General features: G+C 31.9%; 1 protein-coding gene across 3 annotated transcripts in view; it reads left to right on the top strand.

The window, feature by feature from the left end:
• Positions 1-16,315, top strand: part of LOC133191916 (neuronal membrane glycoprotein M6-a-like) — a 25,121-nt gene extending 8,806 nt beyond the window's left edge. The window contains exons 1-7 of one of the 3 annotated variants that reach the window (XM_061327677.1): positions 884-998; positions 4,276-4,432; positions 10,674-10,833; positions 11,596-11,758; positions 13,462-13,559; positions 14,317-14,382; positions 15,301-16,315. In XM_061327677.1, the coding sequence (XP_061183661.1) occupies positions 4,317-4,432; positions 10,674-10,833; positions 11,596-11,758; positions 13,462-13,559; positions 14,317-14,382; positions 15,301-15,459 (762 nt within the window). In that variant the 5' untranslated portion in view covers positions 884-998; positions 4,276-4,316 and the 3' untranslated portion in view covers positions 15,460-16,315. Of the gene's footprint in view, positions 1-883; positions 999-2,160; positions 2,253-4,275; positions 4,433-10,673; positions 10,834-11,595; positions 11,759-13,461; positions 13,560-14,316; positions 14,383-15,300 lie in introns of those variants that run through there. The other 2 variants (XM_061327675.1, XM_061327676.1) reach the window with 2 other exon arrangements.

Genomic DNA, 16,315 nt, shown 5'->3' with positions numbered 1-16,315 from the left:
GCCAATGGACTTTTTTTAACCTGAAAATATCTTTATCTTTCAGTTGAATTCTTTATTCAACATTTTTGTTTAAAATAGATGTACATGTACATGTTAAATACCTTAAGTTGTGCAAAACAAGCCTTGATCAAGACAATATGGTTTTATTCGCATGATTAATTCAGATCGAAATGGTTACACTGTATAACTGGTATAAATATATGCGTTAGAGAAGTTTTCATTTCGCAACACTTTCACGTACATGCAAGATTTGTACAGATACATGATCATAATACACAACGTCTTTGCTTGTTCAGAGTGCACTGAACTTCAAAGAATCCTGGCAAGAAAATCTGAAAGTATACGAACTTTGTGTCATCGACGTGTGCAATATAGAGAGTATTATACAGGTCTGGGGATTATTTTTTCTTCTTTGATTAGAAGTTTTTTAATACCTAATACCACGTGCACATGTAATTACATATAGACTTCTACAAATTGTTCTAAAGACGGAGCCGATTGCATCTGTTCGAATCTTTCTACTCATTATATACGATACATGTATATATTTGGCAAAGATTTATAGCTGAAATATTTTTAAATTAGTCTTTGCAATGCCAATGTATTTTTGGTTACTTTCCTCATATACACATTACTTATTTGTCCTGAGGAGAGAATTGTATTGTTGTTCTGAAACGCATTTTTTACAAATTGTTTCCTTTGTTATTGTTTGTTTATTTTTCAGTAGAGTAGTGCTTTATATACATTCATTTCGTGGCCTTGCATTAATTTTACATTTGTTTTCCTTCATTTCTTTTTTTTTTTTTTAGATCTCTCTCTCTCTCTCTCTCTCTCTCTCTCTCTCTCTCTCTCTAACAACAATGCAAACGAACCTTCGATCATTCCCCCCAGTTGGGAGACAGAAGGCACAACTGTTTTGTCGAGAACTTGACATCTTGTTTGGTTTCAGTATACAGAGGATAAGGTGGATCAACATATAGTGACCTTTTCACAAGGGGGTATTTAATTCTTGATATACTTGTAAATAGATATACGCCATATATATACATGGTTATTCATTTACATACTTGATCTATTTCGTATATATATACAATTGTATACGAAGAGGTTTGGTCGTGAAAATAAATAAACTTATGCGTTATATTTATTTAGCATGTCATTATAATATTATGTCAATGATGCACAGTATTCAATTAATTAAATATGAAATTAATTTGACGTCTGAGTAAATTATTATAATAGTAAATACATATATGTAACAACCCCCATCCCTTAATGATTCATCCAGTACAAAATATCAAAATCAAATGCAACCAATCCATCTCATCAACAAAAACTTTGGATTTTTTCTTGATACCTGGTATATGATATCGAAAATATTTATATAGTGTTAACTGTTATATTGCTCATTTGTACAATTGATTTACGTCTTTTTGAGAATATTTTACACACATTGGGATGCCACGAATTGCAAGTGGAAGACTGCAAATTTAGGCCTGTAATCTGAATATATACTTATGGTCACATTGCCGATGATGAGCAGCGAGGGATCATTTTCGTACCAGCTTCTACTACGGCATGGGACGGGTATTTACGGTCTCATCCGAAGGACTAGTAAAAATGTGTTACATTAAAGTTTATCAAAAAACTTATTTATAATTATGGTGAGCATTTTGGACCATATTAACAACTGACTAAAGATGGTCAACTGCTAATATCTAGTCTATCCCTTATGCCATGCGTACATTTACTTCGGAGGCGCTAAATTGTGGATAGTTTCAGAGGAAACTCGAAATCTTGCTGCTACCCTTAATTAAACGATCAGCAATGCGGGCAGAAATATATCTTGATGTTAGGGATATGTGATTGTCTCTTTGGTCTCATCTTTCGTGGACAGTCTTAACATGATCTGATCAAGTTTTCCTCAGTGCAGCGACTACTGACCAATCGATATACAGTTGTTTAGTGTAAATTAAAATGACGAGCAGCCAGTTACATTTGATATAAGCACAAAGCAGCTGTCCTTAATGAATTACGAAATATTTCCTTTATTCAGTGTAATTCAATGTACAGCTTATGACATTCCCTTTTACCTCGTACGAGTTACTGATGAATAAATATGTACAACTTACTATGTACCCGCCACTCCCAAAAGCGACACCTATGAGTCATTTTTCGAAATGAAAGAAGAAAAGAAATAGTATAATCTAATCTTTTTTCTCTGGTTTTGCTCGAGGATTCTTAAACCATGGGTAATATAAATGGCTATTACATATAATGTTCTTATTTCAGACATTTCTTTCATAGGTAAAACATGAATCGATGAATTTGTGCGTACTTTTCAGCTCTTATTTCGTGGGCTTGTGTACAATGTATCATAATTTAGACACGGTGGCCTGATTTTCAACCAAATGTTTAAGTCCAAGTGTAAAATCTATTCCTTGTTACCAATTTATATAGCTGCAGAACTGTAGCTATCTGATTCAGAAAATTCGGACAGACAAAAATAAAATAGAGGGCGAGTAGTAGCAAGAGATAAGAGCTGTATTGAGCAGGTCCGGCACAATCTCCTGATTAAGCTATATAGCTTGATTTAGCTATATAGCTTTATTAAGCTATTCAGAATAGCTTGATTTAGCTATTTTATCACACTTTTTTCTCAAATGTGTTATTTTCCTAGTATGTACAAAAAGTCGCACCTTGGTGCAGTGATGATATTCAACCTTGAACTCTTATGAATATAATGCATGTAAAAATCTCTCATCAAATTGCGTCTCCTTAAGAGACTTTGTACTCAAAGTTCTAAAAGTTTTTGGGGCTATATAAAGCAATTGATACAGTTACCTCTTCAATGAAATTATAAAGGAGGCCAATTATGGTCAACAAGATAATTGATTGGTAATAATTCAGTACAATGAGAAGCAATCATACTTATCCATGCCTCAACTCACACAAGGTAGTGTACAGTTACCCAAACAATGGAAATTCATCTTTTGCTTAAAAGTATTCAAATGCTGCAATGTTAGAACTATCTTTGATTTGGGTTGTTGATTTGATAACCCATATTACATATATGAATAGTCAAATACTTGCGACTTTTTGTCTAGTTTGTACAAATAACATTTTTGTGAAAACCTGTATATAAATAGCTTTAGTAAGCTATTTTGAATAGCTTAATAAAGCTATATAGCTATTTCAAGCTATAAAGCTTAATCAAGAGATTGTGCCAGACCTGTTGAGTACGTTGTAGAACCCAAATTATGATTTTTTACAACGGTAAAAAGTTCAAGCTAGACGGCCAGCATTGTAAAATCCTGGTCATACTAAAATTACGCCTGCTAGAGGTAAATACACCAGCCTAGAAAATCTGTACACCTGCCCTGTTATGTATCAAATATATTCCGCACGCTTCGAGTGTTATTGCTTGTATAACATGCATTCCCCACCAAAATTATGGTATCTGTTAATTAACTATATACTTTACTCATAACCTTGGTACCTTTCAATGGTCCCAAACAACCCTAAGTGGCTTGGAATATTTGTGTGTTTTTTTTTTACATCGCATTCTGACATCATTGCCATCATGCTGTTTGAGACCATTAAAAGGTGAATAAAGTAATTAGTATCAAGATTATGATTAAATGTATGGTTAATTAAAGGATAGGCAGGGAATGCATATAATACACAAAATAGCACCCGAAGCATGCCACAAAATAGTAAGAATAATCTAACTTTGTCTCAGGACAGGCCCTCACCACAGTTAGAATGCCTCCCATGTACATGTACCCACAATGTACATGTAGCAGAAAATTCCAGAATTGTTCCAAAACGATTTTGGATAAAGTAAATGGAGTTGCATTGAAAATAGCCGCAATTAATCATAACAAACCTTTTTGAAAGACTAGTATGGATACATTTTAAACAAAAGATTTATTTAATCCATATAATGGAAGGTTTCAACACTTTCTCTCAAATATTTTAACTCATTTCAAATATACTCATCATGTTCACGTTCCAAACTCTCTGGATATGCACCATGGAACACATTCTATCCTACAACCGGGTCCGTAGGACATTTTTCATTTTAATGATAGAACATTCTGTCTAGCCACAAAAAAGCACTGCCATGATTTTTCAATGCTTGGATCTGTAGTTGGTGGTCTGTGTGAATTTTCTCTACCAGAGAGCTACAGTTCTGCAGCTAAACTTTATTTAATGTATAAATGTATTGTATATAAGTGCATACAATCTTGACTCTTTATTTTTCAATATAAGGTACACTTGATAAGTTGGGGAACTGGCCTTTTGCATCTCTGATGGCCACCATCATTGTTTTTGTGGGAGTTGGTGTGTTTTGTGGAACCCTGTACCGAGCATTACAGATCATCATTATCAATGTCATGGAGGGGTTGTTTCAGTTTACAGTGACATGGTAAGTGGCACCTGAAAACAAACATCACTTACTTAAAAGATTTTAATCATGTTATGATTAGAGTAAATTCATAGTTTTTCTAAGTCCAGAAATTAGATTTATAATCCTCTCTGAAGACATTTAGTAAGAAATCTTTGATGTGTTAAAAAACAATGAAAATAATCTATGTATATCCATGTCAACATTTTTTTTCCCAGACCAGTAAAGCAGACCATTTTCATTATATATTTTTAATATACAGGAGTATTCATTTTTAAACATAGTTAAGACATGTACCTTGGTAATTTGTATTTGTGATTAATGAGAAAGTGTACTTGTCTTTCTTTACTTTTAATTTCCTAAACTTCATTTAAAGGTGCTTGGACACAGATTTGAAGTTAATATTTTCTCAAATTTTCTGTATAATTTCATGACTTATATGTTGCTATAGCATTTCATACTAAAATATAATAAAAATCTTATTTCAACTCGAAGTTATTAAAACTTTGAATTTCTGGACGCGTTGGATCGACACATCCTTGCGCTTTCACATATTTTAATTTTATTCTTAATACTTAAGAAAAGTGGCAATTTTGTTGTGTATTAATGAAAAATATTAAAACTATAACCCAGAGAATTCAGAGTAGAAATGTTTGAAAGCAAAACCCACTCACAGTATTGTAAGTCCGTGCTCAGTGGTGTGTGCAGAGTTTAACAATTGAACACACCCGGTGAATGGTAAACATTAACAATAGCAGAGCTCGTGCCCAGTTTACAAAAAAAGTTTACGTTTCACGGGTGTGTTCAATTTGTTAAACTCTGTACACATCACAGAGCACGGACTGACAATACTGATGAGTTAGTTTTGCTTTCGAACATTTCTACTCTGAATTTTCTGGATTATAGATGTAATATTTTTCATTAATACATAACAAAATCACTTCATTTCTTAAATATTAAGGATAAAGTTAAAATTTGTGTAAGTGCAAAGATGTGTTAATCAAACGCGTCCCGGAATTTGTAGTTCCAATAATTTCCAGATTAAATAGGTTTTAATTATATTTTTGTGTGAAATGCTATTGCAATATATGATATTATACAGAAAATTTGAGAAAATGTTATGTTCAAATCTGTGTCTAAGCACCTTTAAGCATTTTATTTAAAAAATCTAATTATAAAGGAGATAGGTGAATGTAGCATGCAGAAAGCCTATAGCTTCAGATATATAAAAATTATGTTCAATTTGTGAATTTAGTATTTAGAGTAAAGTTCTCATTATTTAAATCTATGAAATTATGATAAACAAAACTTTTCTGAGGAAAATTTTCTCGGCAAAATTTATTCTTTTATCTAAAAAATAATGTAGTATTTGTGGGGTTCGAACCCTTGCAATAAAAATCTTGAGTATCATTTTCTTTCGAGACTAGCACGCTAACCACTAGACTACTCAAGTCCTGTTGAAGAGTGGCATTTAAATCATGTTTGTGATATGACCCTTGACTTAATGGACTTCAAGTATTTCTCGAAAAGATGCGAATGTTATGTCATAAAAGTATATTTTTAAGGTATAGTGGGTCTTTGCTCCATATTTTTGGTAATCAAAAAATGTTTATTTTTATGCAAACTTTGAGGATTAACTTTCAAAAAAGTGGAGCGAAGACCCACTCATATCGAAAAATAGTGTTATAGTATGAGGAAATGACTCTTTTTGCCCTGGCCGGCCCTTTAGTTTGTTTATAATATTTCATAGGCAAATAATTTCCATCTTTGAGGGATTTTTGCAAATTGTAGAGATTTTACATAAAGTATATTTTAATGTTAGATGAAATATCAAGGAAAATTTTGATATAATCATGTATAATTGAAATTTAATTTTTCACCTTCATGTTTGTCACACTATAGGCTTTTCACTTGTCATGTTCACCCATCTTCTCTATTAAAAGATGCTTTTATGCAAGAGAAAAAAAAAAACAAACATTATGTATCGAAGGAAAAGGAAACAAATAATTTTTTGTCAAGACCTGGTTTATATTGATATACTGTGGAATCATTATTGTTCATGGGGGACCAATGTTCAAGATGTTCATGGATTTCATGTGTAACCCTTACCCAAAAAATTACATCCACATGAATGTTTATTTTGTAAACATATTGTTTCATTGAATCTACCGTATAAATGATAGGACTGGGCAATAATACCGATATTCCGGTATATTGCGGTAAGTTGACCAAAAATATCAAATTGCAATACGTTTTTGAAATACCGATATACCAACAAAATGCTTGGATTTAGGAATTCTGTCATAAAATATAAAGAAAAGTTGTCAGATAGGTTTGTGATGATGCCAAACAGAAAGACAAAAGCTGTTGTATTGGTGTATTTAGTTGTTTAAGTTTAATTCAATCAACAAGATATCTTTTATTGGTTATTTATCATAGTTATGTACATTCTACATGTAAAAGGCAGTTACAGTACCCGCATCGTTATTCTTTACAATTCTATCATGTCCTATCGTGCGTTTATCCTATCGTATCGTGCGTGTATCCTATCGTATCCTATCGTATCGTGTTTTCCGTTTATCAGGTTTTGCGTTTTCTATCGTGTTTTTCGTTTATCAGGTTTTGCGTTTATCGTGAAGATCGTTTATCAGGTTCTATCGTGTATCGTGTTTTGCGTTTATCGTGTGCATTCGGAAACTCTCGCTTTTTATCTTTACCTTGAAAAGAAACACCCGAGATATCTCGAGTTCATCTTTCGTTTTGTTAATTTATTTAGGATTAATCTAACTGTTGAACAAAAAGAGAAATTAATACTCTAACTCTGGTATATTTTTAAAAGAAAATAAATAAATAAATTAATTAATTAATGAATGAATGAATGAATTAATTAATTAATTAATTAATTAATAAACGTCAAGTACCGTCACCAAGGAGAGAGCACAAATCGAAAGTCAAATTCTATTTTTGTACATGAAATAATCGATCTACTATTTTAGTCATTTGTTTTTTTTTTTAATTTGTCGATATGTAAGAAATATTTTTGTCAAAGATAGAAATATTATAATCCCTTTACACAGTCAGAGTCACAAAAGCGAGACCTTTATTAACTTTGTTTTGATAATTATAGAAACATAAAACATTAGGTATGTGTGCAAAAAATAAATTATGAATAAACAAATATCAGTATCTTTATTAAGGCTATCCTTTTTATCAATAATGGAAACATAAATTTTGTCTATGCGCGTAAGTTTTGTTGTTCCTTTGTATTATTATTTTTCTCTGATAAGTATATATTATAATATAGATGTTTGCCATTCATATATAACTACTGCATTTAGAAGAAGTAAAAAATAAATAAATAAATAAACAAAACCACACAAATTTTTATTATACATCTTACCTACTTCGGCACGGAGTTGAAGTAATATACCGTAACTTAGTGACAGGTGGAAGCGCTACCGTGACAAGAGAACTGACACCTACCTGCCTAATCAGTACACTGTCTTCTTGTCAAGTCAAGACCCCCCCCCCTTTCCCCTACATGACCGGCCCGTGTGTATTCAACGTAGACATACCTGAAGTCTAGCTCTCACCTGGTGTCAAGTATTTACCTTGAACCCTACTGGGTTTCAATGAAATGCATCTACTTATTTTCTGGATATTGTTCATGATTTTTATGAACAACACTTAATTAACAATTAAAGATTTTATACTAAGAAAATTGGTAAACGTACACTTCCGTTACAGATTAAAAATTGAATAATTGAATCAAATAAAATATAGGCGAAGTTTGTCCTCCAAACTCCGTTGATTTAGTTCATTTGTATATTTTTATGTAATTTTTATAGGTTTACAGTCATAAACATGATTGGTGTGATCAAATAAAAAAAATGCGCTTGCGGTACTTCTGGATCTTAGTGTTTTCTGTGTTGTTTGTCGTTGTTACATGTAAAGGCGTCTCAAAGATACATGAAAAAAAAATCACCCGGTTCTGCGGTGATACACAAGACTGGTAAATACCTTGTATTTAATTTTATTTGTGTTTATCGATTGCATATAATACGTGACAATATTTGAAGAATTCAATATATATTTTTATTCTATTTTATTTTTATTTATTTATTTATTTATTTATTTGCTTTTTGAATCGGATTTTTTTGGGGGGGGGGGGGTATGGACCTCCCCTTCCCCGCTGACTGTGCCTCAAACGGGGTTAAGACTTTCATAATTTACAAAGTTTTGTCTAATTTTGCCGATGTAGTCCTATATAAGATAAGTTTTGTAACAATTATTACAAAGTCTAATAGCAATAATTGACAATTATTCAATCCGAAAATTCACTTGCCAAATTGTGGAAATTGATTTATTATTTATTTTTTGTGTGTGTTCTAATATGTTGTAAACAAGTGTACGTAATCATTCAATGTTATTTAATACAAAGTTTAAGTACCCAATAAATATATTCATATACATTGTAAGCTTAGTTTACACGTATCTATAGTAGATAAAAATTCTGTTATTGTAAATGCTTATAACACAGGCACGCTAAGAAAGCAATATCATTTCTTTGGGGGCGGCCGGGGGGAGGGGGGTGGGGTCTAAAAAGAAATGTTTTGAAAAGCAAACAAAAATGGCTAAAGACATTATTATTGTCGATGGGCAATATTATATAAGCATTATATTACTACTGTATACTACACATGCTGGTACACTGTAACATTTTTTTTTATTTATACGACTGCATGCTCTATTCTAGCTTAATCTTACAGGCCCATAAAAATACCAAAATAAATACAAAAGAATGGAAATGCAATATTTTTTCGGATAATAGATGATGACAGATCTAGTGACGTTTATTAATTTTATGAAATTCGATTTTTTTCGCAAGTCTCCTTCCTCATATATACATATACAATGTATGTAATTGGAATGTACTTGGAATATGTAAATAATTTCTACGTGCACGGGATATGTGTGACATATATATTTATATATAGGAGAGATTAATTATTCACAGTCCAGTGCACGGTCTGTCTCAATGCAACTAGCAATTTCAGCAATTTTAAAACGTAAAAGAATTTAATTAATTTATATAAAATAGAAATCAAATTCATAAAAACTTGGAGGAGAAAGCATTAACCTTAAAATAATTATAACAATAATTTTTCAATCCCCCCTTAAATTATGACTAGTATTTTTTTTTTTTTTTTTTTGTAAGATTTGAATTATTAAATACAGACTATTAAAGGTGATTTTGGATATTTCGCAGACTTCTAGCAAAAGATATTGAATCCAAATATTTCATTTTTTCTTTTACATGTTTTTCCGTGAAAATAATCAATGTTTGATATGAATTTCATAAGGTTTTATTTGTGAAAATAATGAATATATTTATAGCGTTTCGTGAATTTATTGCACTTGGGTGTAAAACTTCGCTTATCTATGGACTCAAATTTCAAATTTAATGATTCGAAGGAATTTCGACATTTGTATAATTACACAAAAAATCGCCTAATTTCCATCATAGAGTGGAATTATTCTTAAAATGATTACAGTTTGAATTTGATGACGATCAATTTTATTGACAAAAACACCATATCTTTTACAAAGCATAATTACTTCAAATGTTTTATCATGATAAATTTAAAATGTTTTATCATTTCGATTTGCTGCTTTGTAAGTAATTAAAATTATCATACTATAGTATATCAAAAAGAAAACTTTTCGTCTTGTCAAAAAACGTTTCGCATTTTGAAACAATCCTATCAGGTTTTGCGTTTATCCTATCGTGAAGATCGTTTATCAGGTCTATCGTGTTTTGCGTTTATCGTATTTTGCGTTTATCGTGTTTTGCGTTTATCGTGTTTTGCGTTTATCCTATCGTGCGTGTATCCTGTCCTATCGTGCGTGTATCCTATCGTATCGTGCGTTTATCCTATCGTATCGTGCGTGTATCCTATCGTATCATGTATCCTGTAAAGAATAACGATGCGGGTACTGTAATATAATAAGAAAATTTCTTTTAAATTTTTGTTGAAAATTTTGCAATACATTGTACATATCGCAATACACTTAAAAATATCGCAATAAATCACAATACGAAATCTCTAGCCAATACCCAGCCCTAATATATGAGTAAACCATGAAATTACGACCCCACAAAAGATGTTTAATGTGTAATATTTTGCTTGCCTGCAAAAATTGGCCCCCACGAATTAAAATGATTCCACAGTATTTGAATTCCTTTGTTTGAATGTTCTAGGTTGTCTGTGGTACAGATTGTGTTTATTGTGATTGCTGTAGTGATGGCACTGTTCTCCATTGTCCTGTTGGTTTTTGGTTTCCTAGCAACAGGAGCAACCAGACAAAATGTGTACTCTGGGAAGAGATGCATTATGGGAGGACAAGTGTCTGCTGGATTTGTAAGTTCATCTTATTATTATTAATTATATTAAATGTACAGAGTATTTGGTAAGTAGATATATATTACATAGCTTATTAAATGTAACTTTTTATCAGTTGCAACCAAGATATGAAATTAATTTGATTACATGTACCAAACACAGGAATTGTGCTGTCGTATCACTAAAAGGAAATATTGGTTGCACAAATAAGTCCCACCCATTTTTCTATCATATATCTTTTGACTTCAAAGCATCTGTACAGCTACCCAACATCAAAGAATGAAAGATAGATGAATGATGCATTACAGCTATTGCTGCAATTGTTGAAACAGCAACGTCCAAGCAACTCTGTGTTCATGGTGTTAAAGAAACATTTTGAGAAAGGACATATTACTAATTTACTATCCTTATTCACTCTGCTATACAGACTATTTACTTTTATCGACATAAAGTAAAACATTGTACCTAAATAACAACTGATAGATTTAGTGAGAATTATTTTTATTTAACACATGTTTAAACAATATTTTATTCACAAAAGAAAATGGGACTGAGCAGCAAGCTCAGTCTATTTTAGCCTTCTCCCTAAGTGAGAATTAGAGGGGATAAAGGTTTGATTGAAATCCATCATATTACCGGTATTTAAAAGTATAATTAAAGAAATGCTGAAAAGAAAAGTAAAACATTCTTTTTCAAAATGATGCAGACAGATTTCATTTTACTTTACAGTTTATGGTGATATCATTTCTTACACTTAATGGTGATGTCATTTCTTTTCAGTTTATGATGATGTCATTCCTGTTGAGTTTAGTCTGGATCGTGATAGTTGGATTGGCTACCATTCCTGTGTTTCTGTACATCATGCTGGGTTCCATCTGTAACCAGGAAGTGTACAACAACAACTACCAAACTGTCAATTACTGCTTTGAACTCAAGCATTATGGTCAGTTCTTAATGTTAATTACTGCTTCAAACTCAAACATTTTGTCCAGTTCTTAATGACAATGACTGCTTCAAACTCAAAAATTATGGCCAGTTCTTAATGACAATGACTGCTTCAAACTCAAACATTTTGGCCAGTTCTTAATGACAATGACTGCTTCAAACTCAAAAATTATGGCCAGTTCTTAATGACAATGACTGCTTCAAACTCAAACATTTTGGCCAGTTCTTAATGACAATGACTGCTTCAAACTCAAATATTTTGGTCAGTTCTTAATGTCACTTACTGCTTCAAATTCAAACTTCAATCATGAATTTCTTTGATAATTTTATACAGTACAGCTCGCGAGTAATTGCCACCACACCATGGTAGGCAGGGATTAAGGCTGAAGATGACATGCATGTACACACATAATATAGATATGTTTGTTTCCTATGTAGCTTATAGGATGCGTTATGATTTGGTACTGTGCAGGGTTGTCGTAAAATTTGAAAAAGCAGGGGACATTAAAAAAGTAGAAGGGGGTCTGGGGTTCCTCTCCTAAGAGGGGGTTGAGTAGGCCTTTCAACTGCCACTAGGGTTCGATGAAAAGAATGATAACCCATTACCGGATCTTGTTTACAACGAGTCCGAGGAAGCTAACTGTTTCTAAGCACGTCAAGTTTTAGCATTTTTCAATTGTTTCTTCACTGTCAGCGGAATCCAGTAGTTTGAAAATTTAGCACAAATGTTTAACTTATTTATCATGTAGTTACCGACAATGCACAATAACATATAAGTGAAATTTTTAATAAAAATATAAAGTGAAATCAACCCCCCTTCTAAATTTTCACCTGATTAAATTTTTATAATTGATCGTTCTTCTTCGTGCTTAGTAAAATGAATAAGATAATTTTTTTATGCATTTAATAGTAGAAATATATATCTTTATAGATGAAGCACAACAATGCACACGTAAAATACATGGCATTAAATTTTCTTCTACATACCAACTGTCAGAGAGAGTTAAAAATCTTGAAAATAGTCCTTTCCCTGTTCATTTGATCTCGTTATTTCATGGAGAGTGAAGACATTCCCTTGTTTTGGTCAACCCTCTTGTGTACCGAAGAATATAAGGAAAGCTATTGTGTACATAACAATACCAACTGAAGCAGCCTATATGTCATTCCTATAAACGATAACTCATAAATCGGCACTTTGTTGGTCGTTTTTTACACTTGAGTTACCTGTCCTTAAAACACAACATCGTACAAATCAAATATTAATAATTAATTTTTTGGGATTTAATGAAATGTATATATAGTGTACTATCTTTTTTTGAGAATTTCACGTACATACAGATCCATCTATAAAATGGTATTTACCATATGTGCAACTTGAAAAATTAGTTGAAAGGCCTAGGTTGAGGGGGAATACCAGAGAAACCAGGGGATAACATCATAATAGGCAGGGAAATTCCCCGACCCTCAGGTCATAGGGACAACCCTTACTGTGGAATCATATTCTGTACACCCTGAGGCTAAAGGCCAGAGGTTGTATGGAATGGAACCAGGGTACATACTGTAAATCCCTGTACACAATTCATTGAGTCTGGATAAGTAATAAATCCTACATGTAAACCTGGCATAATGATTGAAATACTGGTTTTAGAGTTTCATAAAGTTTCTGAATATTTTTAACAATTTTCATTTTTTCCCCTCTAGGTATCTACAGGAATTCCACATATCCATTTCTGGGTGTTGCTCCCCCAGGGAGGGATGCAATCTGTAACCCCGTAGAGTTGAGGGTCTTATGTGATAGGGTCAGTATACGTGTAGATGTAACTTAAGATAAAATGTATATGTAAAGTCTATGTATCATGTCATCTTACATCAAAGCATCACCTCAAGCTTTTGAGATATTTTTTTTACAATTTCTCAGAAAACATAAAAATAAAATTAATATGAATGCTAGCAAAGACATAAATAACAAAAGCTTTGCAATTAATAAAAATCTCACTACATGTCAAGGGTCTTATTGTTTAGTAAATTTCAATTCTCCATTTTATCTTTAAAATTATCAAAGGTAATGAAATAATTCTTTTAAATCTTATAAGTAAGATGTACACAATGAAGAATTAACACTGACAAAAATCATCTGAGAATCATAAGCCCAGTGTTACATGTATCCCCTTGCATTTTATTTTTTTATAAGTTAACTATATATTTTAAAGACAAAATTTTGCCCAATAGATATTAGTTATTCATGTTTTTCAGTGTAAGAAAAAAGCAGGTTAAATGCACAATTGTTTTTACCAGTTGATTAGTAATGGTACCAGATTTTAGGCTTCCAGTTTTTGCAATTTAAAAATATTTTAAGTCAAATTAAGAATACATTTTATAATAAAAAATCACGACAGTTTTTGGAAAAATGTCATCCATTCAGTTTTGACAAAAAGCGCAGACTTGCAAGATCTTGATTACTCCTTGTAATCTACATAGTAGATAATCTCATAATTCCAAAATAAATTAAAATTAAAAAAAAAATTGACCTGTCTTACCTTTGTTTTGTGTTTTCAGTTTGCTGAAGCAGGTCCTCTGTTTTGCACAGCCTTAGCTGGGGCAGCATGTATCATCGTTGGTATGGTATGTACTCAAAATTATATTTTATGCATGTTCATACATTAGATTTCATTGTCAAAGAGGCTTAGTACAATTCTCTTTTCTGCTTGAACTTTTAGTAAGGCGTGACATTCTCGGCGATACATAATTAGCGTCTCTCAAATGGTAACCTTGATTCTCATTGGTTAAGAAATTAATAACATTAGCAACTTAAGATTGTTGTTAACAAACGATGAGATGACATAAGCCACACCTCTTTACTGTAAGAAACGATGTAATTGGTTCCTTGCGTCACTTGTTGACATCTGATCCATTTTTATACCATGTGTATTTCACCCGTGAAAGGAAAGCTGTGTAAATTTCAGTATTGATGAGCTAATCAGGCAACCAATGATAATCTAGGTCACTATTTGAGAGACGCTAATTACGTATAGCCGAGAATGTCATTCCTTACTGAAAGTTCAAGCAGAAAAGAGAATTGTACTATGTGGAATTCAAATCACCAACAACAGGGCAACAAAGTATAAAAGACTAACATTTCATTATACCTCCTGCAAAAAAGTTATAAGTAATAAAGGTGGTTATTCTGGATTCACCATCTTATCCATCTGTCTGTCTGCCAAGATAAAAATTTCATCATACATCCAAATGATCCTGTAATGGAGTTGTAAGATGGTTATACTGGAATTATTATTTCCATTTGACTGTCTGTCTTTGCTTATGTACATGGGTATGCTCAGTATTTAGATCACTTTTCAGCATCTCAAGGGGAATCAAAACCAACATCGCAGAAGTGGTGATTCTGTTGATGCCAAATGAGATTTATACTTTTATAATTCCCTGCTGGGAATAATCAGTTTCATTTAGGACAGATACAGGTATTTCAAATGAAAAATCAGTGGTTTTATCATCCTTTCATATACATTTTTCTTTATTTGGTAGATTTTATTCATGTCTATCCTATCAGCCAACTACACCAGAATCAAAATCTCCAAGGAGCTGACAGATTATCGCAATGCTGTAGATATGGAGGAGATAGACCTACATAGCAATGGAAAGGGGATTCTGGATCAGACCTATGACAAGAGCAGCTACCGGTGATCTGATTCATGGAAATGTTTAAAGATGAGGCATATATCCTCTTCAACATGAGAAAATCCACACTGTTGAAATCTTTGTCCATATTCTTTGTCCATTCCAACAGATTCCGAACATTTTATGAAAGACTGGATGTACTCTTGTATTAGCAATTGTCATACTTTTTAAAAATTGTAGATAAAAATATTAGTACTTTTTTGTATATGTACCATCACTATGGTAACGATCATTTAATACATATGAGCATATAAACATACATGTGACTCCATTGTGTTATTTATGAATCGGTCTTTTTATCTGCAAACTTATCTTTTGTATATTGTATGGTTGTGAAATGGTGTGTTTTTTTCATATATTATATGTACTTTTTGTTGAGTATAAAAATGTGATAAGCAGTACCTAAGGGTTATGTGCAGTAAACTTTTAAAAAATATTTTACAAATATTATCATTTATCTGTGAAAATATATTTTTATGCATTAGCATTCCCAATATTTTTCTTTTTGATGCAGCCTAAATTTTCCACTTGTGAAACAAGTTTTTTTTTTTTTGAAACATGCCAGATTCTGATGAACCAGAAGTAAAACACGCCTTACAAGGGAAACAACTCCCTTAGCACATTCCATTGTTTATGTATTGCTACTTGTAGATACCTTCAGTTTTTATTGTATTTTGTATGTATCATATCATATTGAATTCATTTTTATATATTTTTTGCCATATATTTTGACATCAACTGTTTATCTTTAGTCTAACCTGACCATATCTTTTATATACATGTACTTCTTGAGTTTTTAGTGCATGTGTAATAGTATTTTTTAATTACTATGTTCAATAAAAAATAATATAAATATATACAT

Source organism: Saccostrea echinata, unplaced genomic scaffold, assembly GCF_033153115.1.
Source record: "Saccostrea echinata isolate AGI-Se365-2 ecotype Australia unplaced genomic scaffold, CSIRO_AGI_Sech_v1 ptg000025l, whole genome shotgun sequence".
NCBI lineage: Eukaryota > Metazoa > Mollusca > Bivalvia > Ostreida > Ostreidae > Saccostrea > Saccostrea echinata.
The sequence above is the reverse complement of the archived record's forward strand: the minus strand, read 5'-3'. Positions and strand labels throughout refer to the sequence as shown.